The 23,253-nt window shown below is 35.2% G+C and overlaps 2 protein-coding genes across 2 annotated transcripts; one reads left to right on the top strand and one right to left on the bottom strand.

The window, feature by feature from the left end:
* Positions 1-7,879: 7,879 nt before the first annotated feature.
* LOC111025050 (zinc finger CCCH domain-containing protein 52) lies at positions 7,880-15,608 on the top strand. The gene is made up of 3 exons (XM_022302904.2): positions 7,880-8,226; positions 11,133-11,190; positions 14,668-15,608. Exons 1-3 carry the CDS (start codon positions 8,154-8,156, stop codon positions 15,425-15,427), a joined length of 891 nt encoding a protein of 296 aa, XP_022158596.1. The 5' UTR covers positions 7,880-8,153; the 3' UTR covers positions 15,428-15,608.
* Positions 15,609-21,611: 6,003 nt separating this feature from the next.
* Positions 21,612-22,184, bottom strand: LOC148207885 (uncharacterized). The gene has a single exon (XM_088118223.1). The coding sequence runs from the start codon at positions 22,182-22,184 to the stop codon at positions 21,612-21,614; it is 573 nt and encodes a 190-aa protein (XP_087974349.1).
* Between the last annotated feature and the right edge of the window lie 1,069 nt (positions 22,185-23,253).

Below are 23,253 nucleotides of genomic sequence, written 5' to 3' on the forward strand. Positions count from 1 at the left end.
AAGCTGGGTTCATCTATATCATGCTTCTTTGAATAAAATTTTCCGTCTTCCCAATACTTTGTCATGGGATTTCCTCCTAAGCTTTTGGAAGTTCATTTTCATTGGCTAAGTTGTTGCCTCATTTCACTATGCATTAATTCAATTGAAAGATATTAATGCTTTAATAACAAAATTCTCTCCTTTACCCAGAAAATTGTATTTTTAAACTAATTAGTTATTCGTGTGGATTGTTAGTAATGACTGGTTCTCATTCAAAGATGAGAAGTTTTCATGTTAAATTTAAAATTTGCTAAATTTAATTTTCTCATTTTTAACTTTACTAATTTTTAAAATCCACCCAAAGTAACCTCTTGTTTTTATATAAATAGAGATTTGTTTTTTGTTTTATAAATGATTTCATTTCCCATCTCTTATGTTGTTTCTGGGTAGGTATAGTATCTGTTTCAACACCTAGCCACGAGTGCATGTGTATTGGAGGTGTTAACTTTGGGGGGCGAACAGTTGAATCTCGATTGCACCACGGTCAAACAGAATTTTGATTTCAAGATAATGGTATTTCCACGATACAGTTTATTTCAATTTAACACTGTTTATTTCAATTCAAGTTTTTCCTAAAACATGGAGCTGAAATTTGTAAGAAAGATGTATCCAGATCTACAACTTCATGCTACATCAATGTAATACATGACAAATAGAGCAATTTTGGCTACAATGAATGATCATGTTGATTTATTTGGATAAACTTTTGATAAATATCTTTTTAAAGAGAGGTTACAACTTTCAAAAGCTTTGACAAGGCAATGGATGATGCAAACAATGTTCGAAATATTGATGTCGACGGATTTTTCGAGAAAAGTTTTGGAAATCATGAAAATTTATGGAAACTTTTTGAATTAGCTAATGAAACTATAATTGTGATATGTAATATGTAGGGGTAAAAGAATCTGAACCGAACTGAATCGATAGAGTTCGATTCGGTTATGTTAAATTTTGTGTTGGCTTAGTTCGGGTCTGACCAACCAATTCTTTTAAATAGATTTACCCTACTTTTTCTCCCCTTCTTTTCCTTCCCGTCGCTTTCCTCCCCTTCTCCTTTCTCTCCCTTCTTTTCCTTCTAGCCGCTTCCCTCCCCTTCTCCTCTCTCTCCCTTCACCGCTTCCCTTCCCTTCCCTACTCCCCCTCCCTCAAGGCATCAATGTGGCAATGAGCAGCGATTTACAGCAGCGATAGATTTTTCTTCATCGATGATTGACATCAGCGGCAAAAGAAATCCATGGCAACGACGAGGGAGACACGAACTCCCTTTTCTTTTGTCTCTTTTTTTTTTTAATTTTGAAGATGGGTTTTGATGGAGATCTCTATTTTTTATTTTGGTGGGTTCGATTTTGAGTTGGGTTTGATGTATTTTGGAGGTGGGTTTGATTTTGAAGTTGATTTTTGATGTATTTTGAAGGTGGGTTTGATGGTTGGGTTTGGATGTATTTTGAAGTTGGAGTTTGATTTATTTTGAAGGTGGGTTTTGATGGAAGTCTCAATTTTTTATTTTGAATGTGGGTGGGTGTTTTGAAAGTTTGAAGGTGGGTTTTGAGAGGGAGAAAGATGAGGAAAAATCAAATTCTGCCCAAAATTTGCTTGATTTGTAATTGAAACTTTCAATTTGAAAGAACCAAGAAAAACAATCTAAAAATCTGTTGAACTTCTCTCTATTTTGTAAAAAACCGAATGAAGTTTTCTTTTTTTTGGTGATGTCTTGGCTTATGAGGTTTTCAAGGGTGTTAATGATAATGATTTAAAAAAAAAAATTCGACACCCAACTCGACCCAAATAGAATCGAAAGTTTTCGGGTCAGATCGGTTTTGGCGGGAAACCGACCCGAACCGACCAATTTACACCCTTGGTGATATGATTAGGTTATAATTGACCATTTTAAATCATCTTACATAAAGATAATAGTAATATTTATATGAAAATATCGACGTCGACAAAAAAATTGTATAAAATGATGACAAATATATAAAATTTGATGAAAATTATTCAAAATAGTTAATATAAATTTTATTCTTTTATGGTCAAATTGATATTTATAATTATCATATTTAAATAAATATGAAATATTAATTTTAGATTTTTAAAATATGAAATATAGATGTAGGAAAAAAACATAAAAAAAAACATCTCATTTTAATTAATATACCTAAATAAAATTATTTTTAAAACATATATAACTTAAATTAAAAAATAAAAGATGAAGAAACTGAATTTACGAAAGAAGAGTGAAGAGAGATAAGGATAGAGAAGGTAGGAGAGAGAAGAATAGGAAGTAAATTTGCTGAAATTAAAAAGTTTAAATTAAAAGAAAGCTGTAAAAAAATCGCCAAAAGCTGGAATGTTTCCACATCGAAAATAGTTGAGAGAGAGAGGGGAGGCACCATCTATAACATCGCTCCTGCCTTCCCAAACCTTCTCACTCGTAATTCATAATAAGATCGAAGTTTCTTCGACATTTCGACGACATTTTTTTATATCTTCGACAAGGGGAAAAAATCGACTTTTCCCTCTTGAATATATGTCGAGGTAATCAACAACATGTCGATGTGTCGACCGATATTTTGTTCTCTGTATACAAATACTCCGAAAAGAGTTTTTAAATTCTTTGCTACCAATTGAAATACTTCCACGTAAGTTTATATTAAAGGTTATTTGCCTATAATGTTATTGAAAATTTTAGACCTATCAAATGGATTGGGCATTGGAACACAAATGATATATCGATCATTTGGAAGAAACATTATAAATGCTATGACAACATGTAGGGAAACAAGTCTTCATTCCATGAATTCCATTAAGTTCACCTAACGATGAAGGGTATCCATTAAAGTTCAAAATGAAGCAATTTCGTGTACGATTATGTTTTGTCATAATAATTAACAAAACACAATGACAAACTGAATATTAAAATATATCTTCCTCAACATGTATTTTCATCACATAGACAACTCTATGTTGCATTATCAAGAGAAGTATCAATGTTGACAACAAAAGTTTTTATTAAATCACCTAATGATCAAAAGTTGTACGATAGGTCATTGTTTGGTCTTTTGCAAAAAAGACGTTATTTATAAAAAGTGTCATTTTAGTCGAGCTTCAATTTATTATATACTTCTTTACTTTCTCTTTTAAAATTTAACTTATAGAATTATTATTCAATATATTTTTTTCATTTTCTTCAGAAATCAAACTATTCACAACAGACCACAGAATTACCAATCAAGTAATAATTTTACTTCATTTGAATGACATGATAGGTAATTCAATTTTAATCATATATATTCTTGATCACTTCCCTTTAAAAAAAATCATAATAAAAATATTTAATATTTAAACTCAATGAAAAAGTATATTGATTCAAATTTGAAATTTCACAAAAAAAATAATAATAATAATGTTTCAAAAGTTTTAAACCACGTGGAACGCATGTGATTCTAACTGGTTTATATTAAAAGCCTAAATAAGTCAACTTTTTATTTTTATTTTTTCTTTCCAACGAAGATTTAAATAAAGAAATTTAATTAGATTCATTTCAAACAATTCTCATTCTAAATAAGATAAAGAATTTCGAGTCATTTCTCGGATTTCAAATCATAGTCTAAAATTATTTCTTGAATTTCTTGATGAGGATTATAGAAAGAAGGCAAATCTTAAGATTTTTTCTCCCAAATTCTCTATTTAGGTAAATTGTACCCCAAAGTTTTTTCTTGTTACAAGTCTAGCGTTTGGTGATATGACATGGACATGAAGTAAACTTTGAAATTATTTATACCAATTTCTTCTTTCCTTTCTCTTTCTTTCTTTCTTTCTTTTTTTTTTTTTTTTGAAGATATCGTAAACTTTGAAATTACTTTTCTAAACATTCTACTATTTTTCTCCCTTAGGTACAAATTTCACGTACGAAAAATATATAGAAAATTAAAATAGAATAAGCTTAGCCAAATCCAAAACTTTTTAGAACTTACGAATTTGGATTTATTGATTTCGATTTTCTAATAGACAACTCGAAATAAACCAAAAAAAAAAAAACTACGATTTGAATTCCCTTTATTTAAGAATTTAAAAGAAGAGAATATCTTGATCGTCTTAAGATTTTTCTAAATTTAAGAGAAGAAATACTGAATTTAAAAGAAGAGAATGTACTGATCCTCCTAAGATTTTCCTAAATTCAGGAGAAGAAATACTCTATGTTTTTCCCTCTATAAATAAAAGGAAAATACTCATACGTTACAAAACTTTACTCTTTGTTACATTTCACATAAAACTCAAATTGTGAAATAAACAATGGAGTGTGTGTGGCTAGCATGACACGGTGTAGTTTTTTTTATTTAATTTTGTCGATCCCTTTTATTCTAGAAGATTGGTCCAAATTTGGTCATCTGGGCCAAATTTATCAGTAAATTCTAGCCAAAATTTCTATAAATTTATGTTTAAAGGATAAATATCATATTTAAATGATTTTAGCTGTATTTTGGTTATTGAACTAGAGAATTCTCAACACTAATAAATATGAATTTAATCCATTGAATCAAATGCAACAATAATATCCTCCAAATATTTTTCCCTTACAAAAGAGAATAAAAATTTGGAAAGAATGTCGCTTTTAATTTCCAAACAAGCTACAAAACATGAATAATATTTTGCTCTTTATTGTCGGCAAATCACACTTCTACCAAGATTTTAAATATTATGAAAATATTTCTAAAAATTATAAAATAAAAAGTTCATAATAAAATTAACAAAATGAACCCTTCATTTTTTAAAATAAGTTAGAATTTATTATTATTATTATTATTATCTCTGTATTAGTGATATTTTATTAATAATATTTTATAATTTTTTTTGTTATAGTATTAAAACATCTCTCATGTGATGTAAAAACAAAATTCACCTCTCATCTTTGATGTCAAATTCAAGGACATATGAAAATGCTGACAAAGTTTTTAATACTCTAAAGTTAGAAAAAGGTAACACACCAGGCTTAGGATTCGGCACCTAATTGCCCCAACATTCTCCTGCATCTCCTGCGACCTAGATCTAGCTGCATTATAGACTATCCCTACAGACCAATACGATATCTTTCTGCATGCTTTGTTCTCACTCATATGCTTTCCCTAGTAAAGCAACTAGGAGGTTATCCAACCAAAAATTGCTCCAAGTCGAGTACACTTAACTTTGGAGTTCTTACGATTGAATTACGGAAAAAAAAAGGTGCACCTTGTTAGTATATGTAGAAACTATCGATTCTTTTAAGTCTTTTATTAGCCATGCTTCCACGGTCTCAGGATCCCTCTCATATGTACCCTCTCTTCTCTACTCGGACGTCACACAAACGCTGCAACAATTCTCTCCTATAGCAAAGGTATGACCTGGGTTCGACCATAGGCACCCGACAAATATGATCTTTGGGACGACACTAATAATCGCTTGTAGGATGACCTGTCAGATCCACAACCTATAAATAGGGGGCATTAGTACTTCTGCATCAAACTTCATATTACACTTGAACTTAAATTGATTTGAATATCGGAGTATTTGCCTCTTTTGTGCAATTATTTCCTTGTCTAAGACGTTCAAACTCTTCAATTTGTCATACATTAACTAGATTTGACTTTAATCAATTTTGTTGCACAAACATGTTGTAACCAAAGTTGAATGCACAAAATTATTCAAATTTAATTGATTGATTATTTTTTAATTTTACCCTTAAAATAAAATCAAACAAATCAACATATATTGTTCCAACTGATCAAACCATCCTAGCTTGATTGATTTCATCGAGTTTCTCAAACATTAATTTCAAATAGGTATAACATCATTAGCTTTAATCTAGATTTTTAAGTATATGAAAACTTTGAAGTTTCTATTTTGATGAAATATTAACAAAAATACCAATAAAATATCGACGTGATGGATATATAAAAAATCATAAAAATCAAGAAATTTATAAAAAGATACCTGGATTAATAAATAAACATTTGACACTTTTTTAAATAAGTAAAAATTCTTACTATTAATATTTTGTTGATACTTTTTTATATTCTATGGATGGTAGAATAGAAATATTGGTTTATTCCTTATATCAATGTTAAACTCATGAACCTTATTAAAAGAAAAAAAAAGAAAAACTCATGAACATGTACAACTATAAATATTGACATATCACGAAAAAAATTAATATCCTATGTTGGAGGTGAATTATCACCTGCCACGTTTCAACATTAGAATTTGTTTTAAGTAAGTAGACAAATCAATTGAGACTTTAAGGCCTCGTTTACCTACCTGCAATCGTAATGAAAATCAATCGAAATGAGAATGTCATTTATTTGATGTTGTTTACCATAAATTTTCTAGAATCGTAATCGTAATTCCTTTGATGTTGTTTACTAAAACTGTCTGGTATCGGAATCGGAATAAGATATATAACAATTACTAGTATACCCATTTTTCATTTTTAGCTTATTACAAATACATTATTGTGCTAATCTTTTTAAATTACAATAATAATAAAAAATTTTAATTTAATTTATTACTATATTATTGATAGTAAATATTTTTTATTATAACAATTTATTTAATATTAATAAATAATGAATGATTAAAATAAAAATTACATCAAATAAATAATGAATAATTAAAATAAAATTACATCAAATAATTTTTTTATTTGAACAACCATAATTTAATATAAAATACTATTAAATTTTTATTATTCTAATATTTAAAAATAATAATTTTTATTTTAAAAAATCTATTGATATTGATATTGATATAAATTCATAATATTATATAATAAAATTACATAAACTAAATAAAAATGAAGTATAAATGGAGAAGAAATTATAAAAGTATGAAAGAAATTAATTAAAATATTGTATGAGTCTCGTTAATAGATGAAAGAGAAATGATAAAAGCTGTAAATTAATTATAATAAATATGTGGGCCCCACTGAATAAGGAATGAGAGATGGAGTTGTAGGAGTATAATGGGAATACACCCTTCAAGGGAATGAGATTACAAAGTTTGAGATGAATCCTACTATTTGAATCCATTCATATAATTTGGTAGACACTATCAAAGGGAATGAAAGTTTTCATTACGATTTCTTGGTTATGATTGCGGATAAGTAAACGAGCTTATGATTGGTTCAAGTCCTGGGAGCTAGATAGGTGGAAGCCTAGTTAAGCGACAAATCACCATTTGGCTGAAGCGACAAATCACCATTTGGCTGACTTTCACCAAGTACGAGCGGACTTTGAAGAGCATTAACGCCTCAAAGGCAAAGAAGATATTCTCCAACAATATGCCGCATTTTTTCTGGTGGTCAGAAAGCTGTTAAAGTGCTATTGAAAGCCATGTTGGGAACTCCTCTATAAATAGAGATCCTCACGTCCCACGTAAGGTACGCGAAATATATTCTCTCTTGAATATAGATCGAATTGTGTACTAACTCTACTTCGTAGGTCCTTTGTACATCAGTGCACCTTATCCAAACTTCACAAAGCCAAGCTTGATTAATTTTACGATAAAACACCCTAGCTTCTCTAAATGCAAAATGATATTTGCTCAAAAAGGAAAAATAAAAGGAAGCAAAATTTCATTTCGCGCGGAAAATCAAGAGGAATTTTTGGAAGCCGGGAAAAAGAGGAGGGATTCTTATTTTCGATGACGTCAACAAGCACGTGCAGCCACGTGCGGCTATTTTGTTAGTTTTTTTTTTTTTTGGTAAGATTATAGCGCGCGGAACCCAACGGCAAGAGTTAGCTGATTTGAAACTTTAATTTCAAAATCCGCCAACAAATATTTTGACCTTTATTAATAATAAAAAAATAATATCCAGCCTTCTCCGCCAAATTGCCAATTCCCCAATCTCTATTTTTCTCCATAGCTTCTTCTAAGGGCTCATTCCTACGCATAGCCCTCCGCCTCTAGGGTTAGGTTTAGGGTTTTCTTCATCTTCTTCCTCTTCACTCCTCACCCTCTTGCTTCGCTTCTGTAAATTTCTGGGTTATCCCTCTTTTTTTCTTCTGTAATTTCTGCAAGTGTTCCAGTTGGTTGCTCTGTTTTCGATTTCCTTTCTCGATCTCGATCTGTGCTTCACTGTTATGGATATGCGCAAGCGTGGGAGGCCCGAAGCTGGCTTCAATTCTAATGGCGGCTTTAAGAAGCATAAGCAAGGTTAGTTTCTTGAAGTTCTAGTTTGGTGCTTCGTTTCTTTCCCTTCTGCAACTCGTTTGGAGCTTCGTTTCTTCATGTGCTTAGCAAGTGTTTTTGTTTTGTTTTGTTTTATTGGGTGTTTGAAATCGTTTCATTTCTGAAGTTAGAAATGTCGCTTTTGCTGTATAAGTTTGCTTTAGAAGAATTAGTGGCCATGTGTTCGAGCTCCGTGATCTACCCGTCTATTTGCGTCTCACTTAGGCTGCAGACTGATACTCGCGACGTAGATTTAGAACCATAATCCAGTTTGTGATTATTGTTTCTTTAACTAAGGATGACTAGAGTTTAATGATTTAAGACAGTTCTTATTTGTATGTTATGATATTTAAGGGTTAGATAAAAATGGTGATTAAATAGGAAAGGGAGGAATTGGAGGATTTTTTTGAACAAAAGAGTGCCTGTTGGTGGTGAGATTTGGGACCATGTCAGGGTTTTGGTCTCTCTTTGTCATCATTTGACAAAGCATCCATACGGTTCATTTTTTCAGTATCGTTTAGTATTACTATGGGTAACTGTAGAGTATTTTTCTTAATCTCCTGAGTTGGTTAGGGATGGTCATCAAGCCATCAAGTCATAGTCTCTTTCTCTTTTCTGTCTCATCTTTTACACATGAAAAGGATTTTTTATTTTAAATCTATAATGACTATAAATCCTTAATCTAAGGCCAAAGGAGTCTACAAAAAAGCACCTCAATTGGAATTAATTAAGAACCTTTTATAATGGTAGATGTTTGACGCTATAGTTATGTTGGCTATTACTTGGTGTAAATTGGCCCCAACTTTCCATTTCTATAGCTTTATTTCTCCCAATTGAAGAAGTTTTTTTTTGTAACGCTCTTGGATTAAAGTCCTTTCTCCCCTTTTGAATTTCATTCTTCAATGAAACAAAAACAAAATGGCAGAAGAGTTTTCAAGAACATAAAAGAGAGTATATAACTCCCGATATCCATAATCCTGTCGTCAAGAAGCTTTCCTATTTCCATTTAGGCAAGTTATAAGATAGCTGTTGCCACACTTCCCATACTAACAAATAAATTCCTAGATGGAATGGCTGCAATTATGTTAGACATGCCTGGGGGAAAGAGGCATTTGCAAGCATCTCTTGTGAAATCTGTTGGTTGTATTTAGTATCCTTGGCAAGGGACCGGAAGAGAACTTTAATTTTCGGAAATTGCAAGAGAACAACCTCAATTGTTCCAAAGTCCATCATTTGATGATCATATTGAATATTTCAATAAACAAAGTTTAATTTCCAGATAAGGTTAGGTTAATCGTTAATTTCTCTGTATCAAGTTCCTCTTAGGATGGTATTCCATTCCTGGATGGAGTGGTCAAATTTCAACCCTCATTGACTGTAAGATCTTTGGACAACATAGTTTGGTAGAGATTTGGGTATTACCCTCTAGAGGTTCATTGGAGAGCCAGCTACTATCTTAAAAAATTGTCTGATTACCCTTGAAATGAGTGTAAGTTTATGAATCTGTTGCACACTTGCATTTAGCTATTCCTGCATTTTGATTTAGACACCCTTCAAGGGGGAAGCTTAAGTAACCACATCGACATTTAGCTGCATGGCCTAAAGTTGAGTAGCTTGACCATGCTGTGGTTCTCCATCAATTTTTATTTAAGAAATGATTAACTTAGTTATTAACATCCAGGTCTGGAACTAACTCACTAAAATGTGTGAGTAATTGCAATCATATTATCTAGATTTCCCTTCTTTGGCAGAAAATGGAAATATCGTCACGTACTTGTTCTCTCCACTCTAAACACCTCATAACAGACCTTTTACTGCTTTACTCAGTATGTTGAGAAGGTTGAGGAAAAAAAAGAAACTGGGGAAAGTGGATCCCTTGCCTAAAACTTCTTGATGCAACTCTTTTATATGGGTTTCTTCATGAATATATTCTAAGTTTCCCATTAAAAAAAACACCTCTTGATGCAACGATTCTCCTCCTTGGACTTCCATTTTAGAAACAGAGAACCTAAAATTGCTAATGCAACTTTGAGTCAAATTTATCCATTCATTGAGCATTCTACGTGTCATAAAATTCCAATTGATTTAATCATAAAACTTTATCTCCCCCCTTTTTGTTTTTTTATGTTCTGTTGAAATCCTTGTTCACTATTACGGAGCTTTTAAGTCTGCTGATATGATATTTTATCTCTTATTCTTGATTACAACTTTCAAGCCTTCTAATTAGAAAACAGAATGTAGTTTTTAAAGCTCTAGGGTTGTTATAACTTATAAGTACGGATCACCATTTGGTCACTATTATGGAGCTTTTAAGTTTGGTGATTGCTAGCTACCCAGTCATTAGGTGTCTAGCTTCCTCAGCCTTCTGGCATAGTTGAGTGGTATCCACTTTTTAGGGAATATTGGTCGAATGTGGAAAAGGTCTGTATAAAGAACTATGAGAGCAGTTTGTAAATATCTTGTTCATTGCTACAAAAATTTTTCTTTGAGCAACAAGTCAGGGAAATTATATTTATATATCTATGGGCAAGGTGCACTTTGGATCAAGACAAAAATTAACATTGCTATAGCAATAGGTTTATTGTATCCTTTTAGGTCAGTCATCAGTGCTGTGAAGGAGGCTTGGAGGCTAAATGTTCTCTCTTATGAGATTCAGTTCTAGGTGGTGTGTTTTTTTGTTTGGTCTTGCACCTTACTGTGTTGGTAAACCCAGGTAGCCTCACAATTCAATGTGAAACTTTTGAAATTACCAAATTCATATAGAAAGCTACAAACTATTTAGTAATTGTTTTAGTTGCCTAAAGAATTTAAGTGTAGAGATGTATTAAAGTATTAGAGTAAAAATCTTAACAAACTGTAACTGAGAAAAAATAATTAATGTTTTGCAACAGAAATGGAGTCCTTATCAACTGTAGGGAGCAAATCGAAGCCATGCACCAAGTTTTTCAGGTTCATATCTTACCTACCTAAATAAATATTTGAACTGCATATTATCTCTCCTAATGATTTAAACTTGTTGTAAGAATTTAGATTTTAGATAAAGCTGAGTAATTGCACTTCTGAAAACTGGGAATACAGGTATAAATTATTACTTCAAGCCTTTAACCAAGTAAATAATTGATTTAAAAACTTTAATTAATTTTAGAACGTTAAAATTTTTCTCCATTATTATTAATCTCTGAAGTCTGCGACTCTGCATTGAGTCCCCATCCCCCTCTCCTTTTGTTTAGATTTTGCACTGAACATGAATACAATCTCATTATCATTGGACAAAACTTAGTTTGATCCATTTTCTTTTCCAATTTTACTTTATTATTATTTCCTTGTGGTCCACTTATATTCTACTAGTTTGAATCCATTGTTGCATTTATATTTGTAATGAGGTTTTCAGTCTTGAGCCCTAATTTTTTACCATAAATCTCTTATCTGAAAGGAGATTACTTATCTTCCTTTCTCCTTGTGAATCTCTTCGTGATGGAGAGCCCCTCCACCATGCCCCCCTCACCACACAAAAAAAAAAAAAAAGGAAGAAAGAATGCCTGCTGGGAAATATTATTGCAGTTTCCTTTGCAACCTTTGCCCTTCTAGCCAGCTTATTCAACTAGCGTGCCATTTCTTTGATTTAAATACCTTGATAGTTAATATTCTTCGGTGCATAGATGGCTCGTATTAGTACTAGTACGGGTGGAGGCTTACAAGTTTCTTTCTAGTTTGTGATCTGTGTTTCAATTTGCTACATTGTGTCCCATTGGTGTTGAGTTTGTTACCAGCTAAGAGTTTCTAATGCATAATTATTGGATCATGCTGATGCCTTCTTTTTTTTTTTTTTTTTTAAATATCTTGGTAATCTTTTGGCAAGCCATATGCTCCATTCTTTCACCTCTATAAACTATTGTAAACATGCAACTGTATACAGTATACTTCTAAAAAGGAGATCAGCCATAATTATATATTGTCAGTTTAAATTTATTTTCTAATTGTTTTTGAACTTCTTGAATGGGTTAGACCACTCAAGAATGTACTTAATGTCTGCTCATTTCATGACTATACTGTTAAAGGTCAAGCTTATCACATATCTTCCTAAGGTTTTAAAACATGTCAAGAATCAAATTTCTTGTAGAACAGTAATGTGCTATTAAGGGCCTCCTTTTTTTTTTTTTCTCCTTTCTTTCTTTCTTCTAATTACAAGGTGATTAAGCTTTTATTCAGATGTGAAGACTTTGTTTGGATTACTTGACTTGCTTAAGCTTCTATTGAGGTGTGACAATATGATTTGATTACTTGATTTGCTTTACCTTTTAAACTCTTGCCAAGTTTATGCTTGATAGCCCCTACCTGGGATAAAAAGGTCTGTTTGGATGTTATGTTAAAAAAAACTTTTGATGTGGGAAACTTGTTTGGCAGAATGAATCATAAAAAATAAAGGATGGTAGGAAAAAGAAATAGTATTTTATTGTTTTCATGTGTTTTCTTTCATATTTTTGTTAGATTTACTGTTCACATGATCATTAGTTATCATATAAGTATATGTTGATCTATATTTAGAATCTTAGATTAAGGTTTAAATACTATTTTGGTTCTTGTACTTTCGGTTTTGTTTATTTTTGCCTTTGTACTTTGAAAACATCTATTTTGTCATTTGTTCATATTGGTTCATATACTTTCAAAACGGATCCCTAATACTTAAAAAAACAATGCCATTTTGGTCCTTATTTGAAAAATTTCAACATAAATTTTATACACAATGGAAACCCTTAACGCAACTTTATGGCTACATTTCAAAAAATCTTGTGGGTTAAGTATTATGATAGAAAAAATTGGATAAAAATGAAAATAAAAGCATCAACATGGTCGCTTTTTAAAAGAACAGGACCTAAAATGGATGTTTTGATAGTACATGGACTAAAATGAACTAAATTTAAAAGTTTAGGACCTAAAATGGATGTTTTGATAGTACATGGACTAAAATGAACTAAATTTAAAAGTTTAGAGCCAAAATGGACGTCTTGAAAGTACATGGAACAAAATGAACCAAAGTTGAAAGTATAGGGACTAAAATCAGTATTTAAACCTTAAATTAATTTGGAGAAGAAATGAGTGAAAAACCAAGGATAAAAATATCTATTTAAAATCTTTTTTTTAAATAAAAAATAGAAAATAGTATTATAATGTTAATCTAGAAAATAATTTCTAAAAATATTTTGGAGAATACACACCTAAACAGTGCTTTGGAAGAGGGACTGTTTGGAATCCGTTTCTATAAAAAAAATTGTTTATTTTAGAACCAAAAAGAAAGATTTAATTATACATTTAAAATTGGGTGGTAGTATTGATTTTTCTTTTTAATTTTTAATTTTTTTAATTATTATTAATTTTCTTGTACTGTTGTATGGCCTTCTGAAGAACAATTGAAGTTATTCTTCCACATTGCCCTTGTGAATAGTGTACGCAACAATCTTAACTTTTATAAACCATCAAATTGATTTTGATAACATGGTGAGAGCAGTTTTTATTGTTTCAAAGTGAGGTGATAGAGGAGGAAAACAGAGTAGGTTGAAAGATCTGGTGATGCTTTAAGTGAAAACTGAGGAAGATATGGATATGGTGGAGATGAAAGCTTGTTAGATTATTTGAAAAAATTAGGGGTAAGCGTGAGATTATGACCAATTCTTAATGGGAAGAAAAAGAAGAAAGCCATAGGATGGCAAATTACGAAAAATAAAAAAAATGTCTTTGGTTGTGCTTCAAAAGGAATTTTAAGGCTGAGGCTTGTTTGGTAACGTACCTGTTTTTTATTTCTGTTTCTTTATTTTTAATAAAGAAAAATGAATTGCAGAATCTTAACATCCATGAATTCAAGTATGATAAAGCAATCTTTTTATTTATGTTTTGGAACAAATTGGAAATGAAAACCAGAGAGATTTATTTTGGTTTCCAAAATTTTTATATAATTTTGAGAATGTTCCCAAGAAAGGAGAAACAAGTTAGTTGTAAAATGTTTAGGTTTCTTAAGAAAATTGGAAACGAGAAACAAGAAACATGAATGTTACCAAACGAACTCCCGGGGTTTTCTTGATAAATTTGCTTGTTTGTTTCTAGCGGGGCAAATGGTTGAATCTTTTTTCTGCTGTTTTCTACTAAAAGATTGTTCCAAAACACCAGTTGAAAGCTATTTTTCCAAACAGCCCCAAATATCTGCATTTCTGAAGAAAAGGGGGAAAACATAAAATACCTTACAGAAAAAGTATGCTTGCGGCTCGGTTCATTCATATGTAGTTTGATTTCTGTTATTTGTAGTGTTTGTACTGTCTACTGAATAATATTTAGATCTATGGATCCCTGAGGATTTTACATTTGTACGTGTTTTGCGGTTTGGTTCGATTGATTTTACAGGAGTGTGTTTTTTTTTATCTTTTTGGATTTCAGTACTGCTGGCTGTCCATTTGGTGAAAGCTGTCATTTCTTGCATCACGTTCCTGGTGGTTATAATGTTGTGGCCCAAATGATGAACCTTGCGCCTGCTGGTTCTCAACCATCTAGAAATATGGCAGCCCCGCCTTCTGTTACCAATGGCGGGTCCTCCGCCCCTCCTCTAGTCAAAAATCGCATGTGCAACAAGTATAACACGGCAGAAGGCTGCAAGTTTGGTGATAAATGCAACTTTGCTCATGGAGAGTGGGAACTCGGGAGGCCTGGCGCTCAATCTCATGATAATCCCCGAGCTATGGGAGGACATATGGTTGGTCGTATGGGTGGGCGAATGGACCCGGCACCCCCAGGTCCTGCTGCAAGCTTTGGTGCTTCAGCTACTGCGAAGATCAGCATAGATGCCTCCCTTGCAGGAGCGATCATTGGCAAGGGCGGGATCAACTCCAAACAGATTTGTCGCCAAACGGGTGCCAAACTCTCCATCAGGGACCACGAGTCAGATCCAAATCTCAGAAACATAGAACTCGAGGGGACTTTTGAGCAAATTAATGAAGCGAGTGCAATGGTTAGGGAGCTTATTATAACAGTTTCGATGTCAGGACCTGGAAAAAACTCCGGCGTAGCAGGAGGTCCTGCTCCTTCAGGAAGCAACTATAAAACAAAGCTGTGTGATAATTTTGCGAAAGGTTCTTGTACTTTTGGCGAGAGATGTCATTTTGCGCACGGGGCTGCTGAGTTACGCAAGTCTGGAGTATGATCGAACCATGACAGTTTTTCCCCATTTTGTGTAGTTTTAATTAATGGGAGATTTTGTTTTCAAAGCTTGCGATCGACACAAGAAAGTTGGGGTGTGTCTGGTTCTTATGTTGTAGTTTTATGAGTTTCTTGATATTCCTTGCTTAGAAGATAATTAAGTTATTATTTTTTATGATTGCTAATCATTTTCAGTGCCCACAGTTTTTATGATTGCAAAAACACAATTTGATATTTGTTGTCCAAGTGATTAATAATATAAGGCCAACGGTATAAAATATGGGATCAGTGGCTTCTAAAAATTGTTGGGGCTGATATCCTTTCAAATATAGCCCATGTGGCATATTTTTCCTTTCCAAAAGAAAAAAAAGGTCATTTTTTTTCCTCTTTTTGGTAGAATTAATGAATACAATTGATTGGTGGAACCACCTCCAATTTAGAAATCCTCGAGGGAATCTCATCTCTAGGTTGGTTCATGATGGAGGAGTTTTCAAAAAGGTCAAATGAAATTTTATTTTCTCCTCTCTTTGAAGTATGCCATTAAAAAAGAAAAAAAAAGGAGAAAAGTCAAGTACCTTCAATTTGTTTCTCCTTCATTTTTCTTATTTATTTTTGTTCTTTTTTCAAAATCAAGTAAATCTTTGTATCGTGAATTTCCAACTTTGCTCTTATGCGTATTTTTTTTCTGTCCCTTCTCATTTGACACTACTTGCCACGAATTTGAACCAACTTAAGATTTACTAGATTTGATTTTATATTTCTACCCATTAAATTTTTAGTCCTTAATTAGTAACGTTCTCCTATGCAACGACTAATTGATTTTCATTGACAATATTGCTAAGGTGGACAATATCTCATTCTTCCAAGCTCTCCCCTGAAATTAGGGGTGTTCACGGTTCGGTTTGATGAATCAACCGAAACCGAAACCGATTGTTAAAAAAGAAAATTTCTAGGACCGAGCCGAACCGAGGTGCATAGCTTAACCGAACCGACAATTCGGTTTAGTTCAGTTCGGTTCCTGCGGTTTGGGCTCTTGATCATAGGAGGTTGATTTAACCTTTGAAGTTCAAGTGTTAGTGGCAGTGGCGGTCCGGCAAAGGTAGCTGCTGTCCGACGAAGGTAGTGACGTAGGTGGATGGTGGCAAGCGGCGAACGACGGTAGAACTGGATGACAATATAGCCAATGTTGTGGTGAAATTTGAGATTTGAATAGAGAAAGAAAGTTAGATATGAGATTGGAAGAGAAGAGGGAGAGAATGGAAGAGAAAGAAGACAAGTTACAACCCTAATTTCAAATTCAATAGTTTATCCTTTGTAAAAATAAAATATAAATTATAAACAAATCATAATTTATTTTATAAAAAGAAAGAAAAAACAAATAAAAAGATAAAAGAATTAACGAATGAAATTAAAATTTGAAATATTATTTAAAATTAAACAAGTATTATAAAAAAATTGATAATTGGCTAAGAGCCTTTAGAATTCGAATCGATCGGTGCCCCTATCTTTGAAAGGAGTCCCTCATGTTCAGCAGTCACATCATAGGGCTAGTTTTTTTCTTTTTTAATCTTTAATTATATATGTAACTAAATATATAAAATTAAATGAAATAATGGATGCAGTTTGGTTCGATTTACTACTCGGTTTTACTTATTAAAACCGAAACCGAATCGAAAAATTCAATTCACTATTTCACTTAACTGAACCAAACCGTTAAACCGCCAAACCGAAAATTTAGCTAGGTTTCGGTTCGATTTTTCGGTTTTGTCGGTTTCATCGGTTTCGTTGTGCACCCTTACCTGCAATAGTGAATTCTATACTAATACATTTCTATACAATGGTAATTGAGACTAAAACAATGTCTATAATGATTTCAAAGTCAGTCAAGTCATAACGACTCTATCTCATCTCATCTAATCCAATACATTCTTAGAAATATTCATTTACCTGAAAAAAAGAAAGTTGCATGCCTCTCGTTGTACATGAATGGTGTAAACAAGTCTGTTATTATTAGGCTATCTGAAGATAGCGATGTGACATGGGTTCTAACGGTTCTGTCGAATGAGTTGGGGAGTGTTGATGCGTCCTTGTGGATACAGCCTCGGTAGATACAGACATTGACCCCAACTATGGTAGTGTGACACCACCACTGTAAGTACTGACATTAACCTCTAAAATGGGAGTGCGACACCACCATTGTAAGTACTGACATTAACCTCTAAAATGGGAGTGCAATACCATTATAGATCACTGTAGATATTAACATTGACCCTTAAAATGAGGGTGCGACACCAGTGTAGACCACTATAGACACTATCATCGACCCCATAAATAGAAGTGCGACACTAGTGCCGACCACAACTCACCATCAACGCAAGGAATTCAAAGTAATGGATCCAATTCACATTCATTATTTTCCATCTAACTTTGCACTAACAAAATATTGTGCTTTGCATAGCAAAGAAGAATTGAAGAAGACAGTTTACTTCATAGCCTTAAAAGTAAGTTTTTAGTTCAAAACTGTAAAATCCAAAAAAAAAAAAGAAAAAAACTGTTGGTATTAAAGTGCCTCCACGAATCATACAATTGTACTTTTCCTCGTCTCGCTACAAAAATGGTAAAATTATGGGTTATTAGAGAATACGTAGAGGAACATAGTTGTTATTAGGGGTTTAAAATTCATAAAATTAAGCATATATGCCTAATTTATTATATTTATCTAAAATATTATTTAGGATTCTAAAAAAAGGTTACTTAGTCATTTGTGCAATATCTGATATATTAGACTATTTTTTAAAATGCCTTATTTATTTTGGTCATTCATGCAGTCGCCCCAAGCTACTTTCACAAGTATCTATTTTTGAAAAATGTCTAAGTTGAACTGTTTTAAGCCCAAACCCATGTCCAAATTTCATATACAGAAATTGTCTCAAGTTTTTGTCATTAATGAGTCAAATTATACTCAATATTTCACAAATACAAGTTGAGATCATTTACTTTTCCCACTTCTCCTGGTCGTTTGCATTTAGGGAGTTCGATTAGTTGCATGTTTAGTAGTTGTTCTAACATATCAGAGATGTTAGAATCAGAAAAAGGATAAATTTTTTCTTATCTTTCTTTTAGAGTTGAACGACGCCTTTCATTTCCTTGTCGTTTTTGGCCATTTTATCTCTTCTTTTTTAAGACGACTTGAGACTGGTTGTGTTGATAACCATTGATTCTTCAGAAGTTGTCTCGGCGCTCTTGCTTCCTTTCTTCATATCAGGAACTAAAAGATCTTTATCTTCTCGATTAGCAATACTTAGCTCCATGTTGTGGGTGCGAGTTGCTAATTCTTCAAACGTGTAGGGTATTATTCCTTGAAGGATGTAAAGAAGTCCATAATGCATGCCTTGAATGCACAACTTGATAGCAGATAGCTCAATCAGTCGATCTTTGCAGTCGAGATTCAAAGCTCTCCACCTGTTGATGTACTCAACAATAGGTTCATCTTTTCGTTGCTTGGTGTTGGTAAGTTCCATCATGCTTACGGTTCGCCTTGTGCTATATAAGCGATTAAGAACTCTATTTCCAACTGCTTCCAATCGTTGATGGATTCAGGCTCCAGATTTATGTACCAGTCAAAAGCATTGTTTTTTAGTACTCAAACGGATTGTTTGACAAGTAGATCTCCTCGAGTGCAAGTATTTTCACATGTCTCAACGAAATGAACAATATGTTTTTTAGGGTTGCTTTTTCCATCAAATTGCTGAAACTTCAGAGGCTGATATCCAATTGGCATTCTCAAGTCATCAATCCTCTTGGTGTACAACTTGGAGTACATTAGGGAGTTTTGAGAAGGTCCACCATACTGAGATCTGATCGAATTTGTGATCATATCTTGGAGCTGCTAGATAGATAGTGAAGCAATTGAAACAAAGTGTTCCGATTGTTTTTCTTGCATGAAGCTCTTTCTTTTGTCGCTGATTTTCGCAGCGTGATTTTGGCTTGACTCAGCAACATTTGTAACATCTTAAATTTCGATATGGTTCATAAGGGAAGCAATCTTATAGTCCCTCTCTTTGACCATTTTTGTCAGCATGGTAAGTTTCCTCTCCATTTCTGCGAACTTTTCTTCCATGGCGGATGAAGCTTCCTTGGATGCCATTACTTTTTAGTTTGAGAGAAACAGATGAGAGGTAGAGATGTCCCACTGGACGTGCTAATTTGTTCGACGAGAAATTCAAAGAAGAGAAAACTTGAATTAATGAACTTGTATTTGTATTGAATGTATGTAGTGTACAATCTCTAATGTATAATCCTCTAATTAATTCTCTCAAATATAAACTTTAATTCAAGGGTTTGTGAGCTTGTTCTTTAATAAATGACGTTGATGCCTTCAGTTTCTTGCTTATCAAAGGATCTTTAAAGTCTTCGACTGTGAACCTTGATGCTTGGCGAAGTTTGTAGCTTGATATTTTCTTCGGCTCGCTTGACAAAATCCACAGCTTGATGAAGTACTTCGGCTTGTGAAGTCTTCGACTTTACGCTTGTGAAGTTCTTTGCCTTTGCAACTTGTGAAAAAGCAGCCTGTTGAAGTTCTTCGACTTGTAGCTTGTGAAGTTCTTCAGCTTTGCCACTTGTTGAAGTTTTTCGGCTTGTAGCTTGTGAAGTCCTTCCGATTTGCAACTTCTTGAAGTTCTTCGGCTTGTAGCTTTTGAAGTTCTTCGGCTTGTAGCTTGTGAAGTCCTTCAGATTTGCAACTTCTTGAGGTTCTTCAACTTGTAGCTTTTGAAGTTCTTTGGCTTGTAGCTTGTGAAGTTCTTCGACTTTGCAGCTTGTGAAGTTCTCCGGCTTGCAACTTGTGAAGTTCTTAAACTTGTAGCTTGTGGATGACTCTAAATGCTCTGGTGGCTCTGAATCTCCAATTCTTCTGGATCTCTCCAAATGAGAGGTGATGATGTGATCATAATTGACCTCGAGACCTTGGAACCCCATTATGAGAAGAGGAGAGCACCACCGCAAACTCAACGCCATCATGTGCGCACTAACCTCACAAGACGCTACCCCGCGCACGCCTACCAGCGTCCAGCCCGTCCACACCTACACCCACGCCCCCACTTGCTGATAGTGTCCACGCGCGCCCTAGTCCTGCCAGCGTCCGGTGCACTCATGCCGTGCTAACCTCACAAGAGGTCAGCAGTCCCGTCAGCATGCGCGTCCGCCTGATGATAGTGGCCAACGCCCCAGCACACGTGTCAACCAACTGCGAGGCCACCCACCTGCAGCGCTAACCTCGAAAGCGCCTAGCCCAGCGTGCGCTCCTGCCTCGCTAACCTCACAGCACCCCACCCGTGCGCCAACCCTTGCACCCGCTGCCTGTCCATACGCAGCCCGCCTGCCACCCATGCCTACGCGTCCATGCCTGCCTCAAGGGCCCGTGCGCACCCTACTAGACGCTAGCGTGCACCGCTGCACGCCCACCTGTCTGTGCGTTGCCAACCGCCTACCATGCCAGCACGCCTCGCCTGTCAACCCGTCACACGCCCCTGTCTATACTCCCTTGCGCGCGTTCCCAGTGTCACAATCGCACCTTTTTAATGCAGCTCGAGCGATTGTGCGGCACTTGCTCTAGCTCAAACGAGCAAATCAGCAGAGAAAAACTGTAAGTTGCAGGCAATCTCGATCGTTGGTCTAGCCTCCACTCACGTTTTACGAGAAAATTGATTTTAGAAAACGTGAGAGAGAAAACAGTTGAAAACATCTTTAGAACAAGCATTGTAAACCTTGGTCGGGGGTGGGGGGGGGGAGGTTTGATGACTACTTGGTCCCCCCTAAGGTACATTATAAGGCATTTTTGGTGTGGCAGGTGTAGACGTCCAAAGTGGCGAGGAGTCACTCGGTGGCTTACAGGACCCGTGTGAACTCCGATTGGCTTGAAATTTGGTGTGCTTACATATCTTACCAATACACACCTAGTTCCAAAGCTGCTTGGCCAAATTCCACCTACAACTCTAAAAACCCGATACAAGCAAACTACACCACTAGAAAGCTTTAAAGACATGAAAGAAAAGCGAGTGGTGAGGATGGTTTGGACATGCGGCCATGGGTAACACACCTTGGACAAGCATGCCCACAACATTCTCCCCCACTTAAACGGTTGACGTCCCTGTCAACTACTGCAGCTTGAAGTCCTCGATCTTCGTCTTCTAAGCTTCAAGGTCTTCTTCTCGTTCCCAGCTGGTCTCTGCATCAGGCAAGTCTTTCCATTTGACGAGGAATTCCTGAACTCTGCAAACGGGTCTCCCCACCTTTCTGGTTCTCTCTGCAAGGATCTCTTCTGCTTCTTTGTCTTCCTTCAGTTTGAAGTCGATGGCGGGCCGCACAACAGTATTGCATTCGTCATCCTCAAGGTCAGGGTGATAAGGTTTTAAATTGCTCACATGGATTACCGGGTGGATCTTCATCCAAGCTGGTAACACCACCTTATATGAGACATTCTCCACTTTTTTAACGACTTCCACTGGTCCCTCGTATTTTCTCACGAGTCTCTGGTCTTTGTGCCCTCGGAAACGAATTTGTTCTAGCCTCAGCTTGATAAGAACTTTGTCACCTACACGAAACTTGAGAGGGCGTCTCTTGCGGTCGACCCATTTCTTCATGTGCTTGGAAGCTTTTTCCAAATATGCTCGAGCAATCTCTGTCGTCTGCTTCCATTCCTTTGTGAAGTTGTGGGCTTGCGGACTTTTCCCAGCATATGGGTGGTCAAGGGTATGCGGCATAGACGGTTGCCTTCCGCACACAATCTCGAAGGGGCTCTTCCCTGTTGAAGAGCTCGTCTAGCTGTTAAAACAGAATTGAGCCACATCTAAAAACTGGACCCAGTTTCTTTGTCTGGCATCAACGAAGTGACGCAGGTATTCCTTGAGCATGCTGTTGAATCTTTCTGTCTGACCATCGGTCTGTGGGTGATAACTCGAGGAAATGTTTAGGCTTGAACCCAGAATAGAAAAAAGTTCAGTGCAGAAGGTCCCTGTAAATCGGCCATCCCTGTCGCTAATGATGCTCGTCAGAACTCCCCATAGCTTTACTATATGTTTAAAGAATAATTGCGCTGTCAGCTCGGCGGAACACGTCTTGGGAGTCGGAATGAAAGTTGCATACTTGGAAAATCGATCAATAACGACAAGAATGGCTTCGTGTTCCTCTACCTTAGGCAAGTGGGAGATGAAGTCGAGCGACACACTCTCCCATGGTCTTGTAGGAGTTGGTAGGGGTTCAAGCAACCCTGCTATTTTAGTCCTCTCTACCTTATCTTGCTGACAGGTAAGACAGGTCTTCGTGTATTGCATCACATTCTCACGCATATTAGGCCAGAAGTATCCCTTTTCAGCAAAGCATAAGTCCGTTGCCACCCAGGGTGACCAACCCATAGAGTATCGTGACATTCGTATAGGAGCTTCTTTCTCAAGTCTCCCGTTCTTGGCACATACAGTTTGTTTCCTCTTGTAAATAACAAGTCCCCTTCGACCCAGAACTGGTGGGTCTTCCCAGTCTTAGCCAGCTCAACCACAGTTCTGGCGGAGAGGTCTCTTTGAAGATATTCTCTGATGAGGTCGCGAATCGACCCGTCCACTTTACTAGCGTGAATGTGGGCTAACATGCACAGAGCCGCATGTTCTCCTTTCCGGCTAAGAGCGTCGGTAGCTTGGTTGAGGGCTGCATGTTCGCCTTTCAGGCTAAGAGCATTGGCAGCTTGGTTGGACTTTCCTGCCTTGTGTTCGAACTTGAAATCAAACTCGGCTAACAATTCTTGCCATCTAGCCTATTTGGATGTTAGCTTCGGTTGGT

Source organism: Momordica charantia, unplaced genomic scaffold, assembly GCF_013281855.1.
Source record: "Momordica charantia cultivar OHB3-1 unplaced genomic scaffold, Mcharantia_2.0 BLBB01000038.1, whole genome shotgun sequence".
NCBI lineage: Eukaryota > Viridiplantae > Streptophyta > Magnoliopsida > Cucurbitales > Cucurbitaceae > Momordica > Momordica charantia.

Excerpts from the sequence above, each read along its gene's own strand:
- LOC111025050 (XM_022302904.2), top strand. The coding sequence starts at position 8,154 with ATGGATATGCGCAAGCGTGGGAGGCCCGAAGCTGGCTTCAATTCTAAT. Across the intron at positions 8,227-11,132 it reads CTTTAAGAAGCATAAGCAAG|AAATGGAGTCCTTATCAACT; the intron begins GTTAGTTTCTTG and ends GTTTTGCAACAG. Across the intron at positions 11,191-14,667 it reads CCATGCACCAAGTTTTTCAG|TACTGCTGGCTGTCCATTTG; the intron begins GTTCATATCTTA and ends TTTGGATTTCAG.
- LOC148207885 (XM_088118223.1), bottom strand. The coding sequence starts at position 22,184 with ATGCCGCATACCCTTGACCACCCATATGCTGGGAAAAGTCCGCAAGCC.